Consider the following 27,472-nt stretch of genomic DNA (forward strand, 5'->3'; position numbering starts at 1 on the left):
AACTTTACAAAAACATCCAGTTTTGAAAGCTTAAGTAAAACTGGAAAGGAATAGCCTTCCTTTAATAACTTTTTTAAATTCATATTTTCATTTTATTTGTTGTTATAAACTAAGGTGGCCTTCCAGAATTCCTAGGTTAAAACCTGAACCCCCAAGTGTGATACCCGTCTGAAGTAGGGCTTTGGGAAGTAATTAGGTAACAAAAGGTCCTCTCCTGTTTGGGATGAATGCCTTACAAAAGAGCTGAAAATGCCCGTGTTCTTTGGCTCTGCTTTCCTAGAGTGAGGACACAGCAATGCACCCTGTGAGCACTGGAAAAGGATCCTCACTGGACACAGTGTGTTAGTGTTTAAACGGCCTTCTTCTGGGTTGCCTAGTAACTCACGATGTCGTCATATGTCACCCACTAGGTGTGGCAGACACACCTGGCAGTCACGGTTCAACCGCACGGGAGCTATAAATGGACCCCTGCCTCTTACCTCCCTTACTCGCTTGCTCTTTTTCTTTCCCCCTCTCCTGCTCTCTCTGTCAGAGAGTGCCCCACTCTCCCCACCGTGTCTGTCTGTCTGTCAGTCTCTCTCTCCCTCTTTTCATCTCCATCCAATAAACCTCTTTCATATAATATCTGTTGTGTGAATGGCATTTTATATAAACACTACCACACTGTCCCTCGGCACCTCAACCCAGCCTTAGCCTTTATACTGAGAAGCAAATGTCCATCCATTTTTTAAAAAGCCACAGTTTTTCACAATAGTTATCTGCCATGCCAGCAAAAGCTCAGAAATCTTTGCTTATCTTGACTACTCCTCTGCCACACGATCAATACATCTTATTTGATTTATTTACCATAGTTTCAGAAGAGACAAGAAGGACTATATTTTAAAAATGAGTCACGCTCTTGGGAACAATCACTAAAAGGGGCTTGTTTTCGTGAATGTCATTCATAGGAGAGATGATCATGATCGCCGAGTCTGTTTGCCTTTCTCTGTGGATAGGGAGGGCCTGCCTTCCCAACGGGGCGTCTCTGCCTTCACAGGCTCCAGCCTCCATCGATGATGACAGGGTTGCCTGTTACGTAGGCTGACTGCAGTGAGAGCACAGGACATTCAACAGGTCATCACTTGGGAACCAGCGTGTATTCTGAACATTTCTTATGACTGGGATAACAAAACTTTTGACTTTCATGCTAGCAAGAAACTTTAACTGAATTTAGGGGGAAAAAAAAAGAAGAAAGAAAGTTTAGATGATTTGGACCAGCTGAGCATCCCATGACTTGGAGCCCATGGCCTTTGGCTGGCATATGAACATGTCACATTCTGTGGATGGTCTGTTAGGTGCTTGGCTTCAGGTCACAAAATTAAGGAGAGGTGACAGAAAGTACATGCTAAAACAGCACATTTTCATTTTGAGGCTCAGAACCATTCAAAGCTAGCTAACTTTCAAACCACTAATAAAGTTTTTAAAACCGTGTCAATCATTACATGGTTATGTGAACATTGGGGAAAGCAGAGAGTGCTTATTGGTTGACCAATTCACAGAAGTGCACAAAATGTGTTTTTAAATTTTATATAGGCAATAATACTCAACATTAGATTCAGATGCCCAATTCTTTTTAACAGTAAAGGGTTTAAAATTAATTATTGGCTTATGTTTATAAACACTTCCATTTTGCAGAAAACTAGTTCTGAAGTTGTGGTAGAAGTTTAAAAACATTTTAGCTTGTCTTCTTGACATGACAAGGTCCTTGAGCTCATGAATTCACCGAAGCTGTGGCTATCCGGGCTGAGGCCATCAACACTCCATCATGGATAAGAGAGAGGCTCATAAAGTCCCACTCCTAGCAGAAGAGCTCGTAGTGATAATCCCGGAAACACAGAAATATTATAAGAATATGTTTTTGTTTTGTTTCTAGGTGTGGGGATATGAGGCTGCTTCTCGGCCGGTGATGATACGATGATTTGCCTCGTGCTCCAGCACAGGCATGATTTTGCCAGCTGCAGATAGTTTCGGGGACTGTGTGAATTCTGGGGACTTCCAGCGGGCATATAAATGCTAGGGCCTTGAAAGGCAGTGTGGGTTGTTGGTTCATTGTCGTTTGTGGTGTGTTAAGCAGTCATGCACAAAGAAGAAACAACAAGGAGAAGAAACTAGATATCGTTATTGTGAAGATCAAACTTGCCCCCTAATCAGGAGGAAGTAGTCTAATGATAATGTTGCCTCCTTTCCAACCCCTGTCTTTATTGAGGGATCTCTTTCCTTCCCTCTCTATCCTTTCTTCTCTCTTATCTAGTGTTAGGGGTTGAAAGGGAAGAAGAAAAGGGGTGGAGAGGGGTGGAAGAAAGAAGAACCCACAAAGTAGTAAATGCCAGCTACAAAAGCTATTGGCAGTTAATGGCTGCTGGGAGAAAGGAGTCATTTTTCTTCAGTGATGTAGCCACTGGCAGTCTACACACATAATAAATTGCCCTTCACCCACGCTCTTGAAAGCAGCCATAAGTACACTCAGTGGGTCAGTTTAGGAAAAAAAAAAAAAAAAAAGGACATTGAAATGAAAGTAAGAGGGAGACCTGTTGAGAAAAAGCTCAAAAGTGATGGGGGAGAGAGTCACAGGGGTAAATATGGCCAACGTACATCATATAGATGTATGAAATTGTCAAAGAGTTAAAGATTAAAAAGTCTGTTATTTAAAATGGGTAATAATCCTTCATGATTGTATCTTAGTTTGACGTTGATCTAAAGCTGGCGTCACCGAAAGAGGCAGAAGGAAAGACATCATAGCATGAGTACCTTTTTTTTTTAAAGTTAAATACATGACAGAAGTTTTTGCTTCAGTAATGAGATACCTAGGAATTCCCCAGTTCCTAGAAACTATTGCTAAGAGTCTTGAGGAGCGGTAACCAGGCCGCTTTGTCCATTGTGTCCGGCACCATCACCATGGGCTGCACCACGCGGCTGTGAAGAAAAGCTATTAAGTAATTAACCCCGCCCCTCAACAGTCCCTCCTGGGGCCAGTGGAGGGGACCCCAGAGGTAAAGAAACCTCACTGGCTCTGGGAAGCTAAAGCAGGCCGGATTCTCAAAGGCTCTGTCCCAGCTTTATAGAGGCGGACACTCCTGGAGGAGGTCACCCAGGCTGAGGCGGGCTTTTCTGTGATGCCACTGCTTTTGGGTCATCTCCGCTCCTCTAAATAGCCCCTCGCCCACACTCCTGTTAGTAACCCCGGTAAAAACTCCGAGTTAAACACTGGTGGAATAGTTGCTTTTGTCCGTTGTGGCTTCGACACAGAAAAGGATGCTTTCATGCTCTGCGCCTTGTGAGAGTTTTCGCTTTTATCAATGGAGTTCACACCAGTCACTGGGGAAAACATTGGTTACTAAATAGTTGTAAAGTCAAAGAGAGCGAACTAGGTATTTCTACGTGTGATGACAAGCAAGAATAGGAAAAATCATGGAACCCTCCCGAACAGGTCACTAGTAAACTAAAGAGGGGCATACCTAGTCTACCCCCAAATGCAATGAAAGCTTTTAAACCTGCTTCCAGCCCTTCTTCAACTCTTGAAATCAAGATTTTTTAAATTACATGTTACTTATTATATGTGTGTATATGTGCATGAGTACATGACATTCTTTTTTTTTATGTTTACAAAAACATTTTAATGTGCACATCAGAATGACAGAAGGAAATTGGAGAAAGGACATATTTTACAGTGCAAAATAATTATGCAGAAATTTAAAAAACATCTAAATCATAATTTTGAATGCCTACTTAAATTATTACCTGAGATACATTTTAAAACTCAACAGATTTGTGTTGAGTTGCAGATTCTGAACCTTACTGAGAATACATCACATTATTCTCACAAAACATTATATATTCCAAATGAAAATGACAGTGCTTTGCTAGGGCCTAAATAACTGCCAACAGAGACTTTTCTATTTGAGATAGAAAAGGTATCCCAGGGTGGCCTCAAACTCACTAGGTAGTTGAGGAAGGGCTTGAATTTCTGATCCTCCTGCCTCCACCTCCCAAGTGCTGGGATTACAGGCATGCGCCGCCGCAGCCAGTTTACGTGGTACTGCGGATGGAACTGAGGGTGTTATGCATGTTAGGCAAGCATTCAACCAACCGAGCTACAACCCCTGCCCACAGTGAAGGCTTCATTTCTCACCTCAATTTATTAGGAGCTTAAGTGTTATGAAAGGTACTAAATCTTAAGCAAAGTAGATTCATGCTATTGCCAAGATGTTTAAATAGTGCAATGACTTCTCAAGTTGCAGTGGTTGGTTGCATTTCAGAACAAAGGGTGAAATAACCTGTATAGACAGAACACAGTAAAGTATTTGGGAAAAGCTGAGCATCATGTATTGGTGGAATCTTCCATTATGCATACTTTAAAAAGAAAAGTAAGATTTACTGACATTTATATAGCTGGCACATTTGCCAACATGCCTGAGAATTTCCTTAAAATGTTCCTATAACAATAGTTTCAAGAACTCCACAAACTTGCACATCAGACGCATCCTTAAAAAGATGGACACGAGGCAGGTGGATCTCTGTTGAGTTCGAGGCCAGCCTGATCTACAAAGTGTGTTCAGACAACCAGGGCTGTTACATAGAGAAACCCTGTCTGGAAAAGCCAAAAAAGGTGGACAGGACCCTTCCAATATTGCAATGATTAAAAAGCACAACATCACTGCTCTTTTAAGACATTCCTATAGATCGTCTGTGACAAAGAGCTAGGACAGTCTGGAAGCATTTAATAAAATCTGCTTTAGAAAACAGATTGTGACTGGATATGGTGGAAAACATCTCCAATCTCAGCATCAGCGGGCTGAGGGAGGAGGATTGTTAAGTTCTGGGCCAGCCTGGGCTACACAGTGAGACTGTTTTAAGAAAAGAGAAAAGAAAGGGAAGGAAGGAAAAGGAAGGAAGGAAGGAAAGGAGAGAGAGAAAGAATGTGTGAGGGTAAGGAGTGGAGCTGGGCAGGGAGAAGAAATTGTCACCATCTGCTAAAGCTACTTGACCTACTGCCATTCTGGATAAATTAATGATTTCAATAAAACAAACAAACAAAAAACCCTTCATGCTTCTCAGCATTTGAAATTTACTTCTTGGGATTATTTCTGCAAAAACAGTAAGTGCATATTATATGATGTATTGTCAAGGTGGCTTTCAATACTGATTGGGGAAAAGAAAACGTTATTCCCATTGGTTAAGGGAAATAGTTCTGGATAGATATAAGAATACTCTGAGGGATGAGGCCTGGACAATCGTTTTCAGTGCAAACCTTTACCCAGCCTGTGTCAGACAACTGAGCCAACAAAAGGACCACAGATCTGTCTATAAAAGCATTGGCTCTTGAACTGATGGCTGAGAACAAACTGAAAGCAGCATTTGGGGATGTGCCTGTGTGAGAAAAGATAGTTAATAATCATTTACTAAAAAAAGGTGAGTCTGGAGATAGATTGGTCTATCATCTGTATAAAACTACATTTTGTAAGAATTTTGCACGAAAAATAAAATGGCACCCCATCCTTACAAGGCTAGTGCATAGATAACCCTTTCAAAAAAAAAAATCACAAAGAACAGTGATTATTTTGTATGTGTTTCATTTTGGAAAAACAGTATCAAATCTGACAAACTGGATTATGACTGGAAATGTCTGAAAATTCTTAAAGCCATTATTTTCTCATAAAAATCAATATTGCTACCTGGTAACAGTTACTTCCTGGATGTGGCAGTATCTCGACATCACCTGGTCTTTCCTTTCCGCCGACTTAATGAATACAATGGGAAATCGTACAGCGCATGAGAGTAACCGAACAGGATTCTATTCAGCATGATACATTTACATACTTAAGCTGACATTAATCTTTGTTTTGCTTCAAAATTAATTTTGGAAATGATAGTAAATGCAAACTTTGACTTTTGCAAGCTTGCAATCTGAGTATCATGCTGAAAACTCAGAAGTCCCAAATTATTTGTCCCTAAGTAGAAGTTTGAGAAAAGTGCTCATAATTCTTTATGAATGCTTTTACCACCTGGATAAGAAACATGTTAACTACACACATTTAAAAATTGCTTAGAAAAAAATCTTAGCAAAATAAAGTGAAAGCTGACAGACTCAGAATACCAGTTCCTCTCATAAAAGCTTACCAAACTGTACAAGTTAAGGAAATTATTCAAATTTTTTTGTATTAAGAAAGAACTGCTCAGTCAAGACATATGTACTGTAAAAATCTTTCTAAGGCTACAGAGAATCTGGAAAAATACAAAATGTATTTCTTGAGCCCAGATAAGATATGGAGAGACATAATTAATGTCAACAGTTTTACGAATACAAACCTGACCTGGTTTATTTTAAATCTTCTACATATGAAAATCGCGCTGGCCTAACCTTCAGGATTCAGGAGGGCTTCCTCAGTGACAATCTTCAATTTGTATAGAAATGTCTATTGTAAAGACATTTCCAGATAACCAAAAAATTGGGGTTGAGTGGGAACATAAACTTCTTTTCTTTCCCCCATTCTTCCTCATAGAAAGGAAGCATGACATTCTAGTGGAGGTCAAAAGACTTCTGGGAGCCTGTTCTCACCATTCACATGTGTGAGCCAGGGACTGAACATATGTCATCAGGCTTGGCAGCACAGGGTCTTTCCCATGAATGATCTTGCTAGGAGGTTTTTATATTTAACCAGGATGTTCACAGCTGTTGTGTTAAAAAGCAAAAATCCCAGAAAGCGGTGCTCTTTAATTTCTTCATCTGTGCCATGATGCTGAGTCATGTAACTGAGTGAGGAAGAGCCACTGTCACAGATAATTGTGGCTTCTGAGTAAATGAGATCAGAACTTATCCCTGTCGTGTAAATGCAGCACTTCAGCAATATATACCACAGACTCACAAAAATGTGATGCGGGTGAGCAAATGGTAGCCCAGTGTGGCAGAATTACAAACGCGAGGAGCCGCTCTTACCTCATCTGAGGCCAAGTACACACAGAGCAAGGCCACTTCTTCTGCAGACGCAAACCTTCCCGTCTTTTGTCTGTTTAGGAAAGCTTTCAGTGCCTGTGGGCAGAGACAGTTCCATTTAAGAGATGTGGGCTGGCACATATGTGCCCCTGTAACACCACCAAGGGGCTTAGAACCAGAGGGATGTACGGAGGGACTGGGGCCATCCACTGAAATGACTGTGAAATCTCCACCTATGTCACCCAAACAACCACACGCTGAAAGCCACGGATGCCGTGATAGGATAGAAAGCCACTAGGTATGGCTGGGTATGGCGGTGATGATGCCACACATTAATTCCAGCACCGGAGAGGCAGAGGCAGGCGGATCTCTGTGAGTTCAAGACCAGCCTGGTCTACAGGGTGCATTCCAGGACAGACAGGGCTACACACACAGAACTCCTGTCTCAGAAACCTCAAAACACAATGCTAGCGCATGAGTGTAATACCAGCACGGGGAGACCGAGGGAGAAGGAGGGATACAAGTCATGGCCAATCTGGGCTACGTGAGACTCTTTAGCCCAGAAAAGCAACGCCGAAGTATTCACAGCCATTTACTGTCTCAGCATTCTAGGCTCACAGCTCAGCGTAAGCGCACAAATGCCTGCTGCCAGCAGCACACTCCCTTCTTCTGCTTGTCATCTTGCAAAGAGGACAGTCACCATCTATCAAGCAGTAACTTGCCCCCCTCCCCAGGCCTTGGCAGCCACCTCTTTACTTCCTGTTTCTATGAATCTATCTACTCTAAAGAAGAAGGCATTTGAGGTTTTTTGTTTTGTTTTGTTTTGTTTTGTTTTTTAATTTTTGCCAAAAGGTTTGCACATATTCAAACTGCTAGATCTATATACATACATACCTCTTTGGGATCATCTCTGGCTTGTATTCTTTCTTGCAGGGATGGGGTGTCAACCGTTCCTAAACCGAAAGAGACATTCACTGTGGTTACTTCAATTGAAAGGAGAATTAAACCTTGAACTTCCTTTCCACATGACAAACAAGCAGTGAAATCTCTGTCCTTCCACTTACATGACACTCTGAGTTCTACCCGCCTGGCCACTAAGGGTTAAACTTTAGTAACGACATCAAAATGTTTTTGAAACACACACAGTGGTTCTCTGCGAAGCCAGGCTGGGACCCTGAATGAATTAACAGGCTTTCTCAGTGACACGCAGTCATGCTGTGTTTACTTGGTGGTGTATATAGATTTGTAAATATCTTCACATGCTATCCCAGTGAGTCCCCACAGGAGTCTGGAGAAGCAGAAAACAGCAAACATGAGCTTCACCAGTTTGCGTTAGTGATTTTAAACCTTTCTTCTCTGCTGCAAAGTTTGCAGTGGGGATCCTGGGCTCAGCTTCATGGTTACCTTATATATATATATATATGCATGCTTTTGTTGGTTTCAAAAACACATTTTAAACATGGTTCAAAGTTCTAATGAAAGCATAATTTTTTTTCCTTAAAATGGAAAAATAAGGAGGATTGAAAATTTCAGACCCACTTAGTACCCAAGCCTGTAACAGTTTTCCCTAACTCAAGTAACTTGTAAATTCTAAATGGAATTTAGAATTTTGTTTTCAGGATAACAGTACTTTGAGGAATCACTTGTTCTTTTTTCGGAGGTAAATTTGTTTGTTGGTTGGTTGGTTGGTTGGTTTTTTTGTTTTTGGAGACAGGGTTTCTCTGTGTATCCTTGGCTGTCCTAGACTCACTCTGTAGATCAGGCTGGCCTTGAACTCACAGAGAACGGCCTGCCTCTGCTTCCCTGAGTGCTGGGACCACAGGCGTGCGCCACCACACCCAGCTGCGGGTGTAAACGTCTTAAGGCATCCCCTCTTTGTCTCTAGACCACACAACTGAGAAGGCCATACACAGCTTTGACCTCAGTTCTGAAAGTGTTTCTTCATTTCCGTTTCCTTTGGGGAATCTTCCATATCAGACCCTGACTGCTGCGTAGACCCCTCTCCTTAGGTTCTCCATCACATCCTACCACGAACAGGCAGCACTTTCACGTCAGCTGGCTGCTCACCCCGTCAGAAATGGTTTGAGTCTCCACATTCCTGCGGGAAGAGATGCCCTGCTTACCCAGTTTACAAAACCTTCCTCATTTTGCTTGTCAGTAGCCTACTTCAAGTCCTAACTTTTACCAGCCAGTGTTCATCTCAAGCTTTACACAACAGTCCTCAAACTGCTAAACCTACAAGTGCTGCTTTTCACAGGCGTAAGTTATATTTTACACGTGGCTGGCACCAATAACTGTTAAAGGAAAACTAGTGTAAGCCCATGTCCTGAGGTCTGCTGTGCCATGTCTACACATCTGGCTGGATATGGTGACTCACAACCATTAGTGCTAACCCAGACACACTCATTCCTCCTCTGCTTCAGGGACGGCCTCTGTGAATCACAGCTGGTTCCTTGTTCCAGAGGTTGATAACAGAGTTTCCAAATCCCGTGAAAATTAGAGCTGTGCAAACAACCCCCTCCTTTTTTTTTTAGATTTTTTTTTTCCCTGATGGCCAGTGCCACAAAGCATGGAGAGTGTCTTTTTTCTCAGTGTTACTTTCGGCTGCATTTCCTCCCAAAGAAAAATGGCACAGGCTATCTCAATCTCTGCAATTCAGGCATGATAGATACATAATAGTTTTCCCTGTGGAAGTATGTGGTTCCCAGCCTGAGAATCAAACAGAATCATCCGAGGGACTTCCCAATGACTCACAGATTTCCTACCAATACATCCAATCAACTTGGTCTTGCCCACCAGGTGGACCACCCCAATTCTGGCTGGGGACCTTAGTAGAGGTGGGCAGTGGTGGTGCCCGTCTTTAATCCCAACACTCAGGAAGTAGAGGCAGAGGCAGACAGATCTCTGTGATTTTGAGGCCAGCCTGGTCTACAGAGCAAGTCCCAGGACAGCCAGCGCTATGCAGAGAAATTATGTCTCAAAACAAAAACAAAAACAAACAAAAAAACCCCCAAACAAACAAAACAAAACAAAAAGAAAAGAAAAGCTTAGTCCTGGATATACAGTATTTCTTTTCAGAAGACACTAATCATCCTTGTTAGAACCTGAAAGAAGTGTACCCACACTTCTAGCTACCTAGAAACTCTGTCTCATCTACAGTTACTAAGAAAAGTGGTGTTGCTGGGCATGGCGATGCATGCCTTCAATCCCATCAGCAAGGGGACAGAAACAGGCTGATCCCTGCACGATATAGACCAGCCTGGTTCACAGTGAGCTCCAGGCAACCAGAAAACAAAACCAACAACAAATAAAAAGCAAAGCAGTGCTTCTTCATAGGAAGGAAATCACCCTTTTTCCATAACCGTAGCAAGTATTTTTGCTTTGAGAGTCATGCAATTTGTTGCAATTTCTCCACTGTGCCTTGGTAGCAAGAATGCGTAAACAGTCCAGGTGGGAGTGTCTCCAGAAAACTTTGCTTACAAAACAGGCCGCCGCCTCCCTTTGATGTAAGAGCCACTCTGGGGTTGAGGATCCCAGTGTCCCTGACTTCCCCTCTGCTGTCCCACCAGAAGGCTCTGCGTTTCAACTCTCCATCGGTAAGGTTCTGGCAAGTTTCGTTTCTCAGCCACTTAAATATAAACCATCCCGCAGCACTGCTGGATTTTAAACCCTTCCCGTCGAAGCTTCTTGACTTGGTACCTCTGTCTACCCAAAGCGTACTGTTCTCTTAGCGAGCAGTTAGTTTGGATGTCTCTTGGTGGTGGAGAGCAGCTGAACACGTGATAAACAAACGGATGAAAATGTTGCTTACGGAGCCAAATGGGATGTGAGAAAGGCCAAGTTCACGGCCTTCTGGTGCCTGACTCACCTGGGCACACACAGTTGCACCTGATGCCCTGCTGGATGAAGTCGGCAGCCACAGACTTCGTGAGGCCGATCACAGCCGCCTTGGTGGCACTGTACACAAATCGGTTTTCCACTCCTGGGTGGGAAGGAATTAGACATTGTTTCCTTTAGAAGGAATACTGGGAGTTTCCGCCACTCACCATTTTCAGACTTCTTCCCATCACTCCTCTTTTACGTACTTATTTTTAATTAAAAGAGACATGTTTTGGAAACCAGCTTTCCCTTTAAGGAATGGCTGACCTTGGCTCTTCTCTGGTAACAGGGATCCAGAGAGTTTCTGAATGCAGAGAATGCTACCAGTGCAGGCTGAACCTGACTTAGACTTTGGTGTTGAGGTGCTGCGCTCTGTTTACAGCAGTCACCTGCTTTTCACTGTCGGTACAACCGGTAGGAAACCTCCGTTCCTTCTTAGAATCTTCGTAAGCGAAGAAGAAATGCAAAGCTCACCTCACATTCTGCCCACGTGTGTGTCGTATATTAAGAGAAAGAATGCCATCTCAGCAGCAGTGATTTCATTGTAAGCTCACCAATCCATCAAGGCCGGGCTGTGACATACTCTCTCTCCACTTGGTCCTAGCTCTTTGTCTTGACGTCTCTTTCACGGTCCAGAGCCCCCGTCTGTGCTGCAGCCACACAAGCACAGGCTTCTCTCCTGTATGGTGTGCTTTGTGTGAACATTTGCTATACTGCAGAACTCAGAATCTGAGGCTGAGTCTGCTAGTGCACACTTAGGACCTAGCGCTTCAGAATGGGATGTGTGGAGGTCAAGTAGCCAGCCTTGGCTACCTCATGAACTGGAGGCCAGGGGCTACTCGAGACACTCCAAGAAGCACAAGTCAGAATTTCTCCCCGTGTACTATAGATTCTTTTCTTTCTTTTCTTTTCTTTTTCTTTCTTTCTTTCTTTTTTTTTTTTTTTTTTTTTTTTTGGTCCTAAAGCGCATCCAGCTGGCTTGCGCTCAACAGATCATTTTGTATTACTTCAGTGACAAATCTTTTCTTCTCCTAACTCAATTTTCACCTCCATGCTTATAGAAGGAATAAAAGGAAAGGCAAAGACAGTAATTTAAAAAAGATAATTTAATAAGTGGCACAGATGACATAAGCCACTTATGATTGTTTTTTTTAAAAGCCATTTTGCATTATCGTATGGATTTTATGAAATTGTCTATGCTTAGTTCTAAAATCCACAGCTCATGAAAGTGTGTGTGTGTTTGTGTGTACTCAGCCCCCGGCTACACTCTGATGAAGGCAACATTACCTTTGATGCTGGAGGCCACTGAAGACATGTTGATAATGTTGCCAGATTTCTGAGCAAGCATCTGCCACGACAAGGTAGAAAGAAACATCTCCACTCTACAGGCTGAAACACTCATTCATTGACACATTTTCATTGACTCCTAGCCATTGACTCCTTTTTCTTCTTCTTCTTCTTTTTTTTTTTTTTTTTTTTTTTTTTTTGTGACAGGCTCCAATTCAAGATCCTCAACAGGCATGTGCTAACAGGTCAGGCTCAATTTGATGATTTTATTAGCTAATAGTCTTCCATGCTAACCCACAGTCTTGTAGAGAGCTAGTGCCATGTCTAAAGACCCACTGGCATTTCTAAGGCATGCTACCATCCCCTGTGGGCACAATGCCATTATTAGCAAGACCAAGAATGGACCCTGGGTCTGGAGAGATGGCTCAGTGGTTAAGAACACCCTTTGCAATTCCAGAGATCCTGAGTTCAATTCCCAGCACCCACATGGTGGCTCACAACCATCTATATTGGCATCTGGTGCCCTCTTCTGGCATGCAGGTGTACATGCAGATAGAGCAGTCAACTATATAAAGAATGAACCCTGAGCTAAAAAGAGTTCATCGAACATCAGTTCACTCCCAATGTGGGCAGATAATACTTTATTCAACATGAATGGAGAGAAGACCTTCTAAACTCAGGTATTACACAACATCCAGGAAGCTGAAAGACAGCGGACATAGTCCCTGCCTACTAGTGTTACTGGAGTTGTTGACATAACTAGAAGGCAGTTAGAGACCTGTAGGTAGCTGAGTAGAGAAAGGACCTCTCCAGGGTTGGGGGCAGGGGGGAGTTACTGAGGAGGAGGAGGTAAAGGGCTAAAACTAGAGTGTCTGTCATGGGATGAAAAGGCAAAAACCAAGGTGCTTTAAGGAGGAGTCGCCACAGTAAGGTTTCTGGGAGGGACCTGGGAGGAGGTTTGGGCTTGGCTGGAAATCAGCCTGGGAGGAATAGGCTGAGGAGTGGAACCTAGGCCTCTGTGAAGAATGTGGGTTTGACCCTGAAGGCACTGCAGTAACACGGAAGGGAGTAAGGTGGAAGAGAAGCAGCACCTTCAGTGTGGGGGTTACAGAGATCAGTGCCAGGCACAGATCAGGGGAAGCAGAAGCGGGAAGAGCATAGGACAAGTGGAGATGCACTGCCCAGGGCACAGCTGGACAGTGCTGATGAGGATGCTTGCTTGAGAGAGCACCTCAACAGGAAAGAGCACCCACACGGCAGGGCAGTCAATCAAGAACACTTCCGTTAGCATCCCCTAACTAAAATGTGATACTATCACGGGGAAGGGATAAAAGAACACACTGGGCAGTGATTCACTTGGTGCAAGTCTCAGATGCAGATGGGAGGGAACTGTCCAAGGTCAGGAACAATGAATTTCAATTTAGATGTTATTGGCCATTACCCAGAGGCATGTTTCCAGATAATAGGCAAAGGTATGGGCACTCACGAATGTTTTTGGGGAAAGAAGCAAGGAGTTCAGAAATCGTCTAGTGTTGGGTACTGGTTTCTCTGTGAAATCGCTTGTCAGGTGAAGGGCGTAGAAAAGACAGCAAAGGCAATGGAGAGCATCAAGAGTTCAGAGAGCTGCTGGGGACAGAACCCAAGCTAGAGAACAGGATGTCTGCCATGTTTGTGACATCATGAAAATCAACTAAGGATGGATTTCCAGACATTGATCTTAACAGGTGGCACAAAGGGCTTCGAAAACAATTTCTCCTGCTAGATGATTTTCTTTACCCACGTTGAGAAGAGATGTAGGACAGGAATTTGGTGACCGATGGATCTAGAGCTGGGGTGGCTAAGACAATCCACTTCCTGTGGTATTTTTCTTACATTTCGTGTTAATACTTGGGATTGGTGGTACCCAAGATTAAAGAATACAGGACAAACAGCAAGGCCCTGGGCTGCATGACCTCACAGCACACAGGTGACATGGAGGCGACTAGCCATGCCAAGGAACACAGCAGAGGGAAAGCAATGTTTAACTGAAATGTTCCTTCATGTGTTGTTTTGCTTTTTGGTTTTTGAAGACATGGTTTCCCTGTGCAGCCCTGGCTAACCTGGAAATAGCTTTATAGCCCAGGCTTTCCTCAGACTCAGAGATCTGCCTGCCTCTGCCTCCCAGGAGTGCTGGGACTAAAGATGTGCACCACCACTCCTGGCTACAATGTGTCTTTGTATATGGACACCATATAACCAAGCATAATGCCTCCTGTCCCACCCCTTCAATCCTCTCACTCAGAGGTAGAGGAAGGCAGATCTTTGTGACTTTAAGTCCAGTTTGGTCTACGTGGTGAAGTCTAAGCCAGCTAGTGATATGTAGTAAGACTGTCTCAAAATAATAAGGGGTAGGGGACAGATAATCATATAGGGTGAGGAATGGACATGATATATAATGATGCAAAAAACAAAACACCCCAAGCTTTCAAATCATTTTTTTTAACTGGTTTATCATTTCTTTCTTATCTGACATAACACACTTTTTTGTTTGTTTGTTGGTTGGTTGGTTGGTTAGTTGGTTTTTGAGACAGGATTTCTCTGTGTAGTCTTGTCTGTCCTGGACTCCCTTTGTAGACCAGGCTGGCCTTGAACATACAAACAACCACCTGCCTCTGCCTCCCCACGTGCTGGAATCACAGGCACGCACCCCCTCACCCAGCTGATAAGACATACCTTTATCACTTAGAAAACATGCACACCTCAGTTTAGACTAGCTCTGCTAAAGGCTGTCTCCAGTCTTCCGAAAGTCAGTAGTTTCCAAGGTGCAAGTCATATGTCTAACACTCACAGGGGCCCTCAGTTCTGCCTTTTGTTTCTACTGCTCTGTAGTCCTTGTTTCCAGGCCGTGTCCCAGCGACAGCTTTATGCCAGCTGTCATGGTGCACTGTTCCTCTCGGCTGCCTGTGCAACAGCACCTTCTGGCAGGGTGACTGTGAGGTGAACAATTGGTCTCCAGGGAGTAAATAAAAAGGAGATCCAAAGAGCAAAGACACCCCCACATTTCTGCTGAAATGGATCTCCTCTTCAGCATACCAGGCGTTCTGCAATTACTCTTCTAACACTATTTGCAACTTGGTCTCTCCCTCTTGACTGGCCTTGCAACCTAGGGATGGTTTGCTGTGTACTTTTCTGTGGACAAAATTCCTGTGTTTTGACTAAATGACTTCTCAGATGTACATTGGTTTTACATCCTGGAAAATTTTAACCTGGTAATTGTGTGTCATCGTTAATGATACAGAAAACAGCTGGAAAATTAGGACTGGCAGTGACGTAAAATGTGTCATCCTCGTTCTCCGACGGAAGAGACAGACAATGAGAGGGTGCAGATGCCATCTCCTAGGATGTGTTGCCTAGGGGCGCTGAGTGTGATTAGGGACTCAAGTGTCCAAGGCAGGCATCAAAATGGTCAGCGTCAGCTTTCCCACTAAGACCAGGCTTTGCTCAGAGCTTCCAAGTGCTGAGGTTCCAGGTGCGTGCCCATGCTCCTGTGTAAAAGCCACTTGGAACAAGTGGTGCTGAGACCTTCTGCTTCCACATCCCAGTCCCTGATACTTTTTTAAAAAAAACAAAACAAAACAAAAATGCATTTTTATCACTGTTGGAATCAAGAATTAATGATCTGGCTTGGGTGTATTAAAAAGCTAACATTTCTTTACGAGCCTAGCTTCCACCTGCACTGTTCCTCATATCCACTGTTTTAGACTCATGCCATTCCAATGAGCTGTGTGTGTGTGGCGCTATTTTGTCCTCTGTGACCTAGCTTTCCCTTTCAGTTTCTTCCCCAAATCCTCTACAAAGTATGGTCTTCAACAGATACTTTGTCCCAAACGACATCTATAAACTCTAAAAGAGCAAAAGGCTAACGTTTTTATTTATAGCTATTTACTCCTTTTAAAGGTTGACTTCATTTCTATTCATGTGGATGTGATTATATGAGTGTATGCCGCATGGGAGTAGACGCTCCAGAGGCAAGAAGAGGGTGTGGAACTGCTGTGGGCTGCAGTTACTACAGGGAGTTCCACAGGGATTTGAACTCAGGTCCTTAGGTAGAGCAACAAGTGCTCTTAACCTCTGCATCATCCTCCAGCCCAAAAACATACTTTTGAAGGGATAGCTAGTTCAGTATTATGTGGGCTGACCAAAGATCCTTTTGAAGCACTAAGGTAAAATGCATACTTGAAGCTGGCTGTAGTGACACATGCCATTAATCCCAGACCTTGGGAGGAAGAGGTAGTTGCATCTCTGTGTTCAAGGTCGGTTTGGTCTACATGGTGAGTTCCAGGACACCCAGAGCTACATAGTGAGGCCATGTCTTAAACAACAAAAAGCATACCTTCACTGCAGCTGAGCTGCTTCTGTCTTCCAGGAATCCCATTCACCGTCTGCTACTATTGGCTTAAAAGCTCACGCCAGGTCAGGGTTATACACTTCCTACACGCACACTCTTCCAGAGCACCCAGAAGAGCCCTTCACTCCAAAAGGCATGTAATGGTTTGTTTGAAAAGTAAAACGTCAGCAGGGTTTGGTGGCGCACGCCTTTAGTCCCAGCACTTGGGAGGCAGAGGCAGGCGGATCTGTGTGTTTGAGGCCAGTCTGGTCTATATCGAGTTCCAGGCCAGCCAGGGATACATAGTGAGACTCTGTCTCAAACGAAAGAATGGGGCTGGAGAGATGGCTCAGTGTTAAGAGCACTAGTCGCTCTTCCTGAGTATAACTCTAGTCCTGGGGATCTGATGCCCTTTTCTGGCTTCTGGGAGAAGGCAGATATACATTCAGGCAAAACACCCACAGACATGAAATAATGAAAACTAAAACTAAAGCAAAAAAGCCCATAAGTCTTTGTGGTGAAAAAAGCCCTGGGGTACAAACACCCAGTGTGTGCTCAGACCCAGGAGGGTGAGCTACAGGGCTCCGTGAATAGACTCTAATCATTTGCTGGTTGCGTGAGCCTGGGCGCCTTTCCTCCCCTCTCAGTTTGCCCTCTGCATAGTCAGCTGACGTGATGAAACATCCTTCACCTCACAGGACTATTCTGCTCCTGGAGCAAGGAGCCGGGCCACCTCCCCAGACACTCTTCCATTCATTATGCTCTCTCTGAGAATCCCAGTTTGCCAGTGAGGGTCCAGGGGGCCACACTGTTACCCTAGCTCCTGAGTCTGCATTATACTCAAAACCAACCCAACTTAAGACTGCATATTACAGGACACATCTATATGTCAACTGAGTTTCTCACCCCTCCGTAATGGGAATTCTCTTCAAAAAAGAACTTTTGTTAAGTTCACTGGAGAGTCTCCTCAGTGGAGCTGGCACATTGAAAATGCTTAATAAATAATCCTTGAATGTAAGAAGGATTAATGGAGGGTTAAATGGCTTCATCGCTATAAACTGCCTTGACATAAATGCTCAGCCCACCTCAGTCAACCTGCTATGATCACACTGAAACACACATGTGCATCCTCTGTGTGCCCAGGATGAAAGCTGATACCCTGTTCAGGCCATCAGTCCTCTTACTTTGGGAAGGAAGGCCTTGATCATCAGGTACATGCTGCGAACGTTGAGATTCATTGAGAAGTCCCAGTCTTTATCCTCACAATCCAGGATGGTGCCATGGTGGACAAAACTGAAAGAGTGATTAAATGGGGAAGAAACACGATTAAAGAATCAGTAGGAAAGTACTTGATCACATACTCTGTGTACAATCCCTAGTATTATAAGAACAAAACAACAACACTCACACACAGGCACACACACACACACACACACACACACACACACACACATACACACACACTCTCCTACCATTAAGAACCTTTTCTAAACTGGGTGGTGGTGGCATACACCTTCAATCCCAGCACTCAGCAGGCAGAGGCAGGCAGAGCTCTCTAAGTATGAGGCTAGGCTGGTCTAAAGAGTGAGTTCCAGGTCTGCCATAGGTACACAGGGAGACCCTGTCTAAACAAAAACAAAAGCTAGGCTGAGGACATAGCTCTGGCTGCCAAGCCTACACACTTGAGTTTGTTCAGTCCCCAGAAGCTGCACAGTAGAAGGCGGCAACTGACGCCTGCAAGTTGTCCTCTGGTCGACCTTCATGCCGCAGACCTCACCCTCTCACGCGTAGTGAGTGCACCGCACCGGGAAACATCAGTGCTTTTGAAGACAGACAGGAAATGAGGAAGGCTGTGCCATTTCATTTCTGTTTCCAGGGCAACAGTGCCCTCAGGTGGCACATGCTTAAAGTTCTAGAGGGAAATCAAAACTGGAAGGAAAACCAGTGCCTCTATATATCGGTGTAGCGAAGTAACACTGCAGCTGTTGGCACCGAGCACAGAGCACAAAGAAGGAGGAACAAACAAAATGCTAAAGATCCTAAAGTCAACGTAGTGAGTCTCTCTTCCTCAAGGAACTTTCTTCTTCTTTTCTTTTCTTTCTTTCTTTCTTTCTTCCTTCCTTCCTTCCTTCCTTCCTTCCTTCCTTCCTTCCTTCCTTCCTTGCCAGTATAGATGGCTGTGACGCACCATGTGGTTGATGGGTATTGAACTCAGGACCTCTGGAAGAGCAGACAGTGCTCTTAACTGCTGAGCCATCTCTCCAGCCCTCAAGGAAGTTTCTTGAGGCATCCTTACTGACTTGGTCCTCTGGACTGAGATTTCATAGTCAAATATAAGATGTGGTTGGTAGTGGTCCCCATATGCTTACAGGACTTCCTGTTAGTCACTCAGTCAGCTTCCGGTAGTAAGAGCCACATATACAGCCTTATAGAAGGACGAGCAGATCATTTATGAAAGAAATACCAGCAACCACGGCTCTGATAATTTCCAGACTTTCCATCAGTACCCACTCCTTTCATTTGCTTTAACTGCCAATGGGCCCCAAGTTCACATCAAATGACACAGCTGTCTCACTCGCTGAATTATGCAGTGATGTATGACATCTAGCCTGACTTCCCAAGAAATATGCCAACTTCTGTCAATGAATCATTCTTTCATACTATCAATATTCATTTAGTAAAATCATAGAAAACTTTCTTAAACAGAAATAAAAGGTTTCAAATTACCCAGCAACATTAAAGAGAACATCGATTCTCTCAACTTCTGAGGCAAACTGATCAATTTGCTTTTTCTTTGTGACATCAAGGACTCGAGTTTGAATACCTAAAGAATAAAGTAAAAGATAGTATTTACCCAGAACTCATAAAATACGAAACCTTGAAGATTTGTCTGTTTTGTGGCATGAAGAATGTAGCATTTCCACTTAGATAACATATGAATCGGGGCCATCACTGGTGTTTTAGCAATCTCAAGAGTGTCATTAAAATGCACAAATCTCAGGCTGGAGTTACGGTTCAGCCTGAGATTTACTTACTGCCCAATCAGAGGACTGGAACTCACATTCCAGGAGTCACATCAGGTGACTCAGATACCGGAACTGACATCACCTTTTGGCCTCTGTGGGTACTCCCATACACACGTGCTTATACATAAATTAAAAAATGAGACAGACCTTTAAAAAACATCTCTTCTAAAGATATACAAATCTTCAAGTGCCATCTCTGTTAGGCCTGGCGTGGGGGCGCTCGGGAGACAGAGGCGATTGGATCTCTGTAAGTTCGAGGCCAGCCTGTTTTACAAAGTGATTCTAAGCTAGCCAAGGCTACACAGAGAAACCCTGTCTCAGAATAACACCTAAACAAGCATATCTCTGTTAGGGTCTAGAGAGATAGCTCAGCAGTCGCTTTTCCAGGCCATCTAGGTTTGAGTCTTAACACCTCCATGCTGGCTAAGAACTGTCTGTAATTCTAGTTCCAGAGGACCCGACCTCCATGGATATTGCACTTACTTGATGCAGATAAACCATCCATACACATAAAATAAAACTTAAAAAAAAAAAACCTCTGAATTTTTCTTTTCAATGAATTTCACTTTTCATGAAATGTCTTCATTTTCCTTTCAGCAAATTAAAGGTAATGATAAAATGCAACAAACAAAAACCAAGAGACCAACTCATTTCCCACCTTTAGCTTTTTAGGGGGCCACAGAAATTTGTGCAAGAACACAAGAGGATCGTAGCATGTGACTTGAGACAGGGCTGCTCCAGGGGAGTCATGGGCAGCGGCGAAACAGTCATTAATCGTTAACCTGGCAACTGTTAATTCTCACAGAACTTTGGGATCGGGAGCAAAATCCCTCAACACGTTGCGCAACAGAAAACCTTAAGTAGGCACCTTCAAACATGCCCCTTACCCTCCTGACTGCGCAGACGATTTTCTGTAGGTCACGGAATACAGATTCGCTCTGAAGGAGCCGCACGCTAAGAGGCAAGCGCCTGGAGCAGCTAGAATTGCACCTGCTGCCGTATCAGAGGACTGGAACTCACATTCCAGCAGCCACATCGAGTGACTCTCGGATACTCATGCCTTTACTTTCTCACAGGAACCTGCAGGCAGCTTGCTCACCTGGGTAATTTTCCAGCTCCTGGAGTTTGAACTCATTGATGTCTGTGGCTATGACTTTGGCTCCTTCTTTTGCAAAAGCCTGCCAGAAACAAAATGCAAATCAGTCCTTCTCTTACTTGAAGAAGTTGCTCTCAAACATGGAAACCACTTTTTCTTTTCATTGTATTTTTGTTTTGCCTAAAAACATAAGCAAAATTAGCATCTAGCTCGTCTCGTTTCCCCTTGCCCCACTGTGGTTATTTCGATCAGTCATTAGAGCAGCATAGAGTGCATTACATTTTCCATCTTACTTTGTCCTTTTGTTATCAAAAGATAGTGTTTAAAAAAAAAAAAACTTGCCAGGTGGCACAGGTGCATTCGAGGGCAGCCTAATCTACAGGGACAGCCAGAATTACACAGAGAAATCTGTGTTGAAAAACCAACGCAACAAAACCTCTAACTCGAGGTCAGAGAGGTGGCTCAGTGGTTAAAAGCACTGGCTACTCTGCCAGAGGATCTGGGTTTGTTTCCTGACACCCATAGGCAGCTCAAAATTGTCTGTATCTCCAGCTACAGGAGATCTGATAGTATGTAATTGGCATATATATGTAGGCAAGTGTGTATATATGTATAGATATATATGTATCTACACGGAGTTTCCAGGACAGCCAGGGCTACATAGTGATGCCCAGTTTCAACAAACCGACAAATAAACAATCCCCCAATTCCTCCAACTTTGTTTCTGAAATAATGTTATTCTGTAACGAGAGCCTACCTATGTTTTACTTCTTTAATTTTTTACACTTATTTATTTATTGCACGCGCGTGTGGTTTGAAGGTAAGAGGACAACTTTGTGGAATTGTTTCCTCCCTCCTCTTTCCAGGGGTTGAACTTAGGTCTCAGTGCTTGGGTGGTGGTTCCTTTACCTGCTGAACCACTGCTATGGCCTCATGGGCCTTTTGTGAGAAAAATGGCAAGTTTCCCTCTGAGGACCACATCAGCAATTTCCTCAGTGGCAGCTCCTACTCTGCCTCGTATCCTGCCGCATTATCAGTCAGGCAGGGGTGCAACGAGGGAGACACTGAGGCGCCTCAGCAAAAAATGGGAGAGCTTTTCTAACTCCAGGGTCTTAATCTTGAACCGACATAGTTGCAGAGAGCCCTGCAGCCTCTAGGGCCCTGACAGTTTATTACAGTGCAGAGAAAGTGGGGCAGAGAAGCACCATTCTCAGAGTCAAAGGATATGTGATGCCACGTCAGCAGAAGGAAACCCTTCCATTTTCTCTGTCAGGAACAGTGACTTGACTTCTGAACTTAAGATACATGGCTGGCAGGATGGCTCGGTGGATAAACACTCAACACACAAGCCCGGAGACCCGAGTTCAATCCCTGGGATCCGTGCCAAAGAGAAAGGAGAGAAACAATTCCACAGAGTGGTACATGTTCTAACCCCACCCTCACAGACACCCCCCCACACACAAATAAAGTAAAAAGACATCAGAAGTGTAACAGGTAAAAACGTAAGCGAAAGGCTTTAAATACAGCTCGTTGGCAGGCAGGAGTGTATGCTTAGCACACTTGGGGTCCCGGGTTCAATTCCAAGCTGCAAAGAGAAAGAAAGATCAGAGGAAAACTGAAGCAAGGGGAGAAGGAAGGGAAGGGAAAAGGGATAGAATGCAGCAGATGAGGACTAAATAACCCTGGTGCGAGACAGCGCATCTCAGCACCTGGAAAGCAGTAGGTATGAACTTACTAGCGCAGAAGCCCGGCCGATCCCTTGGGCAGCAGCCGTCAGGACAATGACCTTCCCATCCAGTCGGCCCATGGCAGAACCTGCGGTGTAACCCAAGGACACACACCGTTAATGGCTCAAGATGTAGCAAGTCAAGTGTGCAGGCGGGGACGTCTGGAGGGCAGACATCACTGCACCCCGTTAAGGACTCGGGACCTCTGTGCAAGCTGTCCCTGCATTCAGCTGCTCATCAAAAGGGCATAGCACAGAAGTGATGACTGCTGAGGGACACTGGGCCGGAATCCAGCTTTTGCTTCTGTCTCATCCTCTAATGCTGAGACCAGATGGGGAGAATTTCCTCTTCCCCACTGCCTGGCCTGTGTTTGATGGGTTCGTTTCTGTCTGTCCTTGCTATTTGGGGATGTTTTTTCAGTTTCTCTTCTGAAAACTGTTAACCAGAGCTATGACATTTTATAAAGTTCCAACAGTGTCCCGAAGAGTCAATAATCAGCGTTCCAGGAATAAGGTCACTCATTTTCTAGATTTCTCCCATTGCCTACCCCCCTTCCTCTCTATAGACCCTCTGATGGGTGCTGGTCATAGGAGATACTTATCCATCTATCACTCGATAGTCCTCACTTTTATTTGGTTACCACCAGCAAAGGGAAATCTTGGGCACAGACAAAAACACTTCTCCCTCCTTCCTGCTCTTCTGTGTATTCTCTGTAACTACCTCAAGGAGGGTAGGCTCTGGAAAAAAAAAGCCTTCATTGTCTTAGGTCATCTATTCCTTTGTCTGTAAACCTTCGCTGAGTTGCAATAGCAGTACCTTGCAGTTTTTCCTTGTCCCTTGAAAATATTTCATAGTGGACCTCAAGATTCATTTTCATATGGGTTGGAAAACCATAGCCCATACCTTGTTTTTAAAGAATGTGAGGAACCTTCCTGACCCCATTTTGAAGGCAGGAGCCATTATTCTGTATTGCTGAAAGTTTCTGTCTCTGTTTGCTGGAACCTGCCCTGCCCCAGCCCATGGCCTTGACTGTTTTGGGGGACATCCAAGCCCTCAGTCACACAGTGACCATATGGTGATGGCTAATTTTTTTTTCCTTACCGCTCCATTGTCTTCTGCAAACTTGCTTTGCAACTACTTGTGATTTTTTTACTCCTTAAAAGGGTCCCGAGAAGCAGACTCAAGGCTGTTCTCTTTAACCCAGTGTAGGAGGCAGTCACTGGCCAGCTCTGGAGTACACCCCAATAAAAACCAAGCTTGCTTCATATTTGGCTCAAAATTGTGGTAGTGGTTTTATTGTTGCCTGATGGGCTTGACAAGCACACTGGACCTGTCCCAGGTCATAGAACCAGACAGTGGCAGGGGCAATTAAGTCAGGCTTCCTGACTCCTTTGCTCTGAAGACAGTTCACCCCACTACAGTGCCAGTCAACTTTTAAAGTTTCCGCATGTGTTGGAAACACTTGAACACACGTGTCTTAGTCAGGGTTTCTGTCGCTGATGCAAAACCATGACCGCAAAGCAAGTTGGGGAGGAAAGAGTTTATTTGGCTTATACTATCATAGTGCTCTTCATCATGGAAGGAGGTCAGGACAGGAACTCAAACAGGGCAGAAATGCAGAGGCAGGAGCGGATGCAGAGGACTTGGAGTGTGCCCACTGGCTCGCTCAGCCTGTTCCCTTATAGAACCCAGGACCACCAGCCACACTGGGCCGAGCCTTCCCACACTGATCACCAACTAAGAACGCGCCCTTATAGCCGGGTCTTATGAAGGTAGGTATTTTTTTAGTTGACTGTCTCTTGTCTCAGACAACTAGCGTGTGTCAAGACAGAGACATTTGTAACATCTATCGAAGGGAAGGAGAGCATAGCAGAAGGCAGAGGCTGCCCGAGGCCTCGCGATTCTATTTCGTTAGGAAGCCCCCGGCAATGTCTACTTCATTTACATGGACCCTGCAAGGCAGCCAGTCCAAAGAGAAGGGAATAATGATTTGAATAATGAGCTGAGGAGCAGGAGGGAGACTGTGTCCGGTGGGCGGAGAGCCTTCAAATTCCCTCTGTTCGTTCACCCTCAACAAAAGGCCAGCCTAGGCTTGAGAGCTTCTACATTGTCCTTTCTTTAAGTGTTTTCGAGTGACTTATTTTTGTTTTATGTAGACTGGTGTTCTGCCTGCAGGTATGACCCTGGGAGGATGTCAAATTCCTTGGGAATGGAATTACGGACAGTCCTGAGCTGCTGTGTAGGTGCCGGGAATTAAACCTAGGTCCTTTGGAAGGGCTCTCAACCACTGAGCCATCTCTCCAGCCTCTCTTTGTCCTTTCTTTTGACCTTACCTATTCTCTTTGGTTAGGTAAAGTTGTTAGGAGTTTTTGTTTCAGCTTTTGCCCCTCTTATCGCATAGCCCACTGCCCTCGCATATCCGGTAGACCTGTTTTTTTCCAGTACTCCTCATTTGGTCCTAAATCCACAGGCTAGAGTGCTGGTTACTCATGTCCACAGCTGGCACGGGGGGGGGGGGGAGAATTAAGGAAACCGTGGGAGATTTCCAGATTTGTGTTTTAGGACCTATCTCTGCCAGAGCTGGGCAGTGGCAGTGAGGCAGGAGCAGGAAATGGCTGGTAAAACTAGCAGGGATGGAGAGACGGGGTGGCGGGTAGTACTTCACAGATGACAGACAGGGCCTCGCCAGAGAGGGTGAGGCTGAAGGCAGAGACTTTACCCGGTGTTTCAGAGCTATCATTTCGGCGCACCGCCTTCCAATCGCAGGTTCGAGAGCGTGCTCTGGCAGGACGATAGTGCTCATTGCAGCGTACCCTTCAGACTCCTGAAACTGGCCCTGAGGACTGTTCTCTGTTCGCACACTAGGGCCAACCGCGATGGACGGGTGATGTACAGCCCTCCTTCCCCTCCCTAAGGTCCTCCCACACGGCACTCAGGACACTTCCATCCAACTCTGCGTCTTCCTGCCTTGCTCCAGGCTCTGAAGCCTCTCCCGTCCTCCACCCAGCTCCTTTTCATTTTGCTCTCACGATACCTCCCCTAACAAAAACCAGGCCTGTTAGCTTTTTTGGTAGAGCATTCCTCTCAGAGATCCAGCACGACACAGACACAGACAGACAGGGCTTCTGGGACCGGCCAACAACGCGCAAGGCTGTGCTCTAATCACGTTCCCACGGTGGGGAGCAGAGAAGTTGTTTTCCCTGCGTCTCCCCTATCTGATGCGCTCTGTTTTTACTGGCGTGCAGAGGGAAATTGTCACTTAGGGTGTGGTAGGAGCTGAGAGAAAGTCAACTTGCGCTTTTAGAAAGGGATGCCGCCGGCCCGGCATTCCCCCTTCCCGAGGACAGCATAAAAAAGTTACTTTCCGGATCCTTCCCTCTGGTGTCGGGCATTCTCAGCGGTTCCCAGCCTTCCCGACGCGGCGACCCCTTTAATACAGTTGTGGTGACCCCCAACCATAAGACCGCTTTGTTGCTACCTCATAACCTGCAATTCTGCAGCTCTTATGAATCAAAAAGGCAGGCAGGCAGGATATCTGATTCATGGCTCCTGTGAAAGGGCCCACGGGTTGAGAACCAACAGAGGCACCTGCTTCACCCTCCCTCTTAACCACCCCCGTACCCCAAAAGGCAACCAGGGCCCGAAACTCTCTGTTTACTTCCAATCCTCCTTCCAGCTGGCCTCCTGATTGGACTAGAACTAGATAATTGAGGGATCAAAGCCCCAATGTTAGGTAAGGAACATTCTAGAGGCAACAAAAAAAATTTTTTTGGGGGGAGGCCTTGAGTAGGAATGTGCCCAGAAATTGTAGCTTGGGCCCACTCTTAGTCATGGTGACTTTCCTAACTACGAAGACGTGTAGTAAAACTCTTTTTTATTTAGGAGAGGCCCAGAGCATTTTCAGGAATTTCAAATACATTCACCAGCCAGTTTACTTACGTCAGACACTGGGAAACTTCTCTCTCTGGCTGTTTTCAAACTCTTAATAAGTACAAGAGAATTTCCAGCTCCCATTCTAACTATGAGAATTCATCTTCAAACAGGCAATGTGGAGAATAAGGCAACAAAAGCAAAGGTTTTGTCAGAAACTGTTGGGGAAAAAAAATCTTACTTTAGAACAGCGAGTCCACACAGTCCTCCAGATTCCTTCAGGAGACAGAGTTCAGATCTGGGTGCAGGAGAAGTCACCTGCTGAAGAAGGCCCTGTGGGAGGTGGAGTCCAGGCTCCTTGGGTGGCATCGCTGAGGATTCCGGTTCCTGAGCTTTTAAGAGGCGGTGCGCCAGCCTTCTCGTTCTAGATGTGTCCCTGCTGCCATCTAGTGGGAAGGACGCGGAACTGCCAACGCCCAGCAGAAAGGCTTGTCTTCTGTTTGCCTGTGTTCTTTGGCAGTTCAGATTCCATGATCAGGAAACCGCAGGTGGAAGACGGCCGGAAAACAAACAAGGAACCCAAGGCACTAAACATTTCAGTCGTCCCAGACCTTAACCCAGAAAAGAAAACATCCCTGTGGCTAAAGGCTAGTTTCTGACGTTAGTCTGTCGTGTGTAATCAAGTCGAACACTAATACACCTTCGCGGGAGACTGCTGGCATCCTGGCTACCCTGGGCCTGCGTGTGGTGGAGCACACTCAATGGGAGTCTTGAAACGAAAGGAGCGGAACAGCAGGAAAGCAAGCCGGCTGAAGAACACACCTATGCAAAACGGAAGGGCTAGGTCTGGAGGGCCCTCTCGGCTAGGCCGGAGGCTTGCGGGTTAATCCGGCCCGTGTGATCAGGCGCAGCGACTATGTAGGTCAAGTGTGAGTGTCCTACCTAAGTGCGGGACTCGATACACGTCTGGCACACTTTGCCACGGCCTCTCGCGCGGCGAAGGCTACAAAACAGAGCTATCAGATTCCTAGGCTCCTTTGTCCCCGGGGCTGGCCAGCCACATAGCTCTGGTCACGGAGGCACGGGCTGCACTTTCTGAGGGCTTCTTTCTTGAAGGGAAAGGTGATGCCTCTCGGAGGTTCTGGCTCCTGCAGCTGTGGGTGGGGTTTGATAGTCCGATGCACGCGGGCACCACAGAGTGAGTCCTTCAAGGAAGGCTTGGGGTGGCTCACTGCTCCCTTCTGTGCATAC

At 45.1% G+C, this 27,472-nt stretch overlaps 1 protein-coding gene across 2 annotated transcripts; it reads right to left on the minus strand.

The window, feature by feature from the left end:
• Window positions 1-823: 823 nt before the first annotated feature.
• Window positions 824-26,618, minus strand: Bdh2 (3-hydroxybutyrate dehydrogenase 2). Of its 2 annotated transcripts, XM_021653621.2 has the most exons (10): window positions 26,463-26,617; window positions 22,360-22,439; window positions 20,628-20,706; window positions 19,230-19,326; window positions 17,687-17,795; window positions 12,137-12,197; window positions 10,839-10,952; window positions 7,865-7,923; window positions 6,974-7,066; window positions 824-1,084 (listed from the first exon to the last, which is right to left on the minus strand). In XM_021653621.2, exons 2-10 carry the CDS (start codon window positions 22,429-22,431, stop codon window positions 1,031-1,033), a joined length of 738 nt encoding a protein of 245 aa, XP_021509296.1. In that variant the 5' UTR covers window positions 22,432-22,439; window positions 26,463-26,617; the 3' UTR covers window positions 824-1,030. The 2 variants fall into 2 exon arrangements, with proteins under 2 accessions (XP_021509296.1, XP_021509297.1); XM_021653622.2 differs by lacking the exon at window positions 10,839-10,952 and having other exon boundaries at window positions 26,463-26,618.
• Between the last annotated feature and the right edge of the window lie 854 nt (window positions 26,619-27,472).

This window comes from Meriones unguiculatus, chromosome 10 (assembly GCF_030254825.1).
Source record: "Meriones unguiculatus strain TT.TT164.6M chromosome 10, Bangor_MerUng_6.1, whole genome shotgun sequence".
Classification (NCBI taxonomy): Eukaryota; Metazoa; Chordata; class Mammalia; order Rodentia; family Muridae; genus Meriones; species Meriones unguiculatus.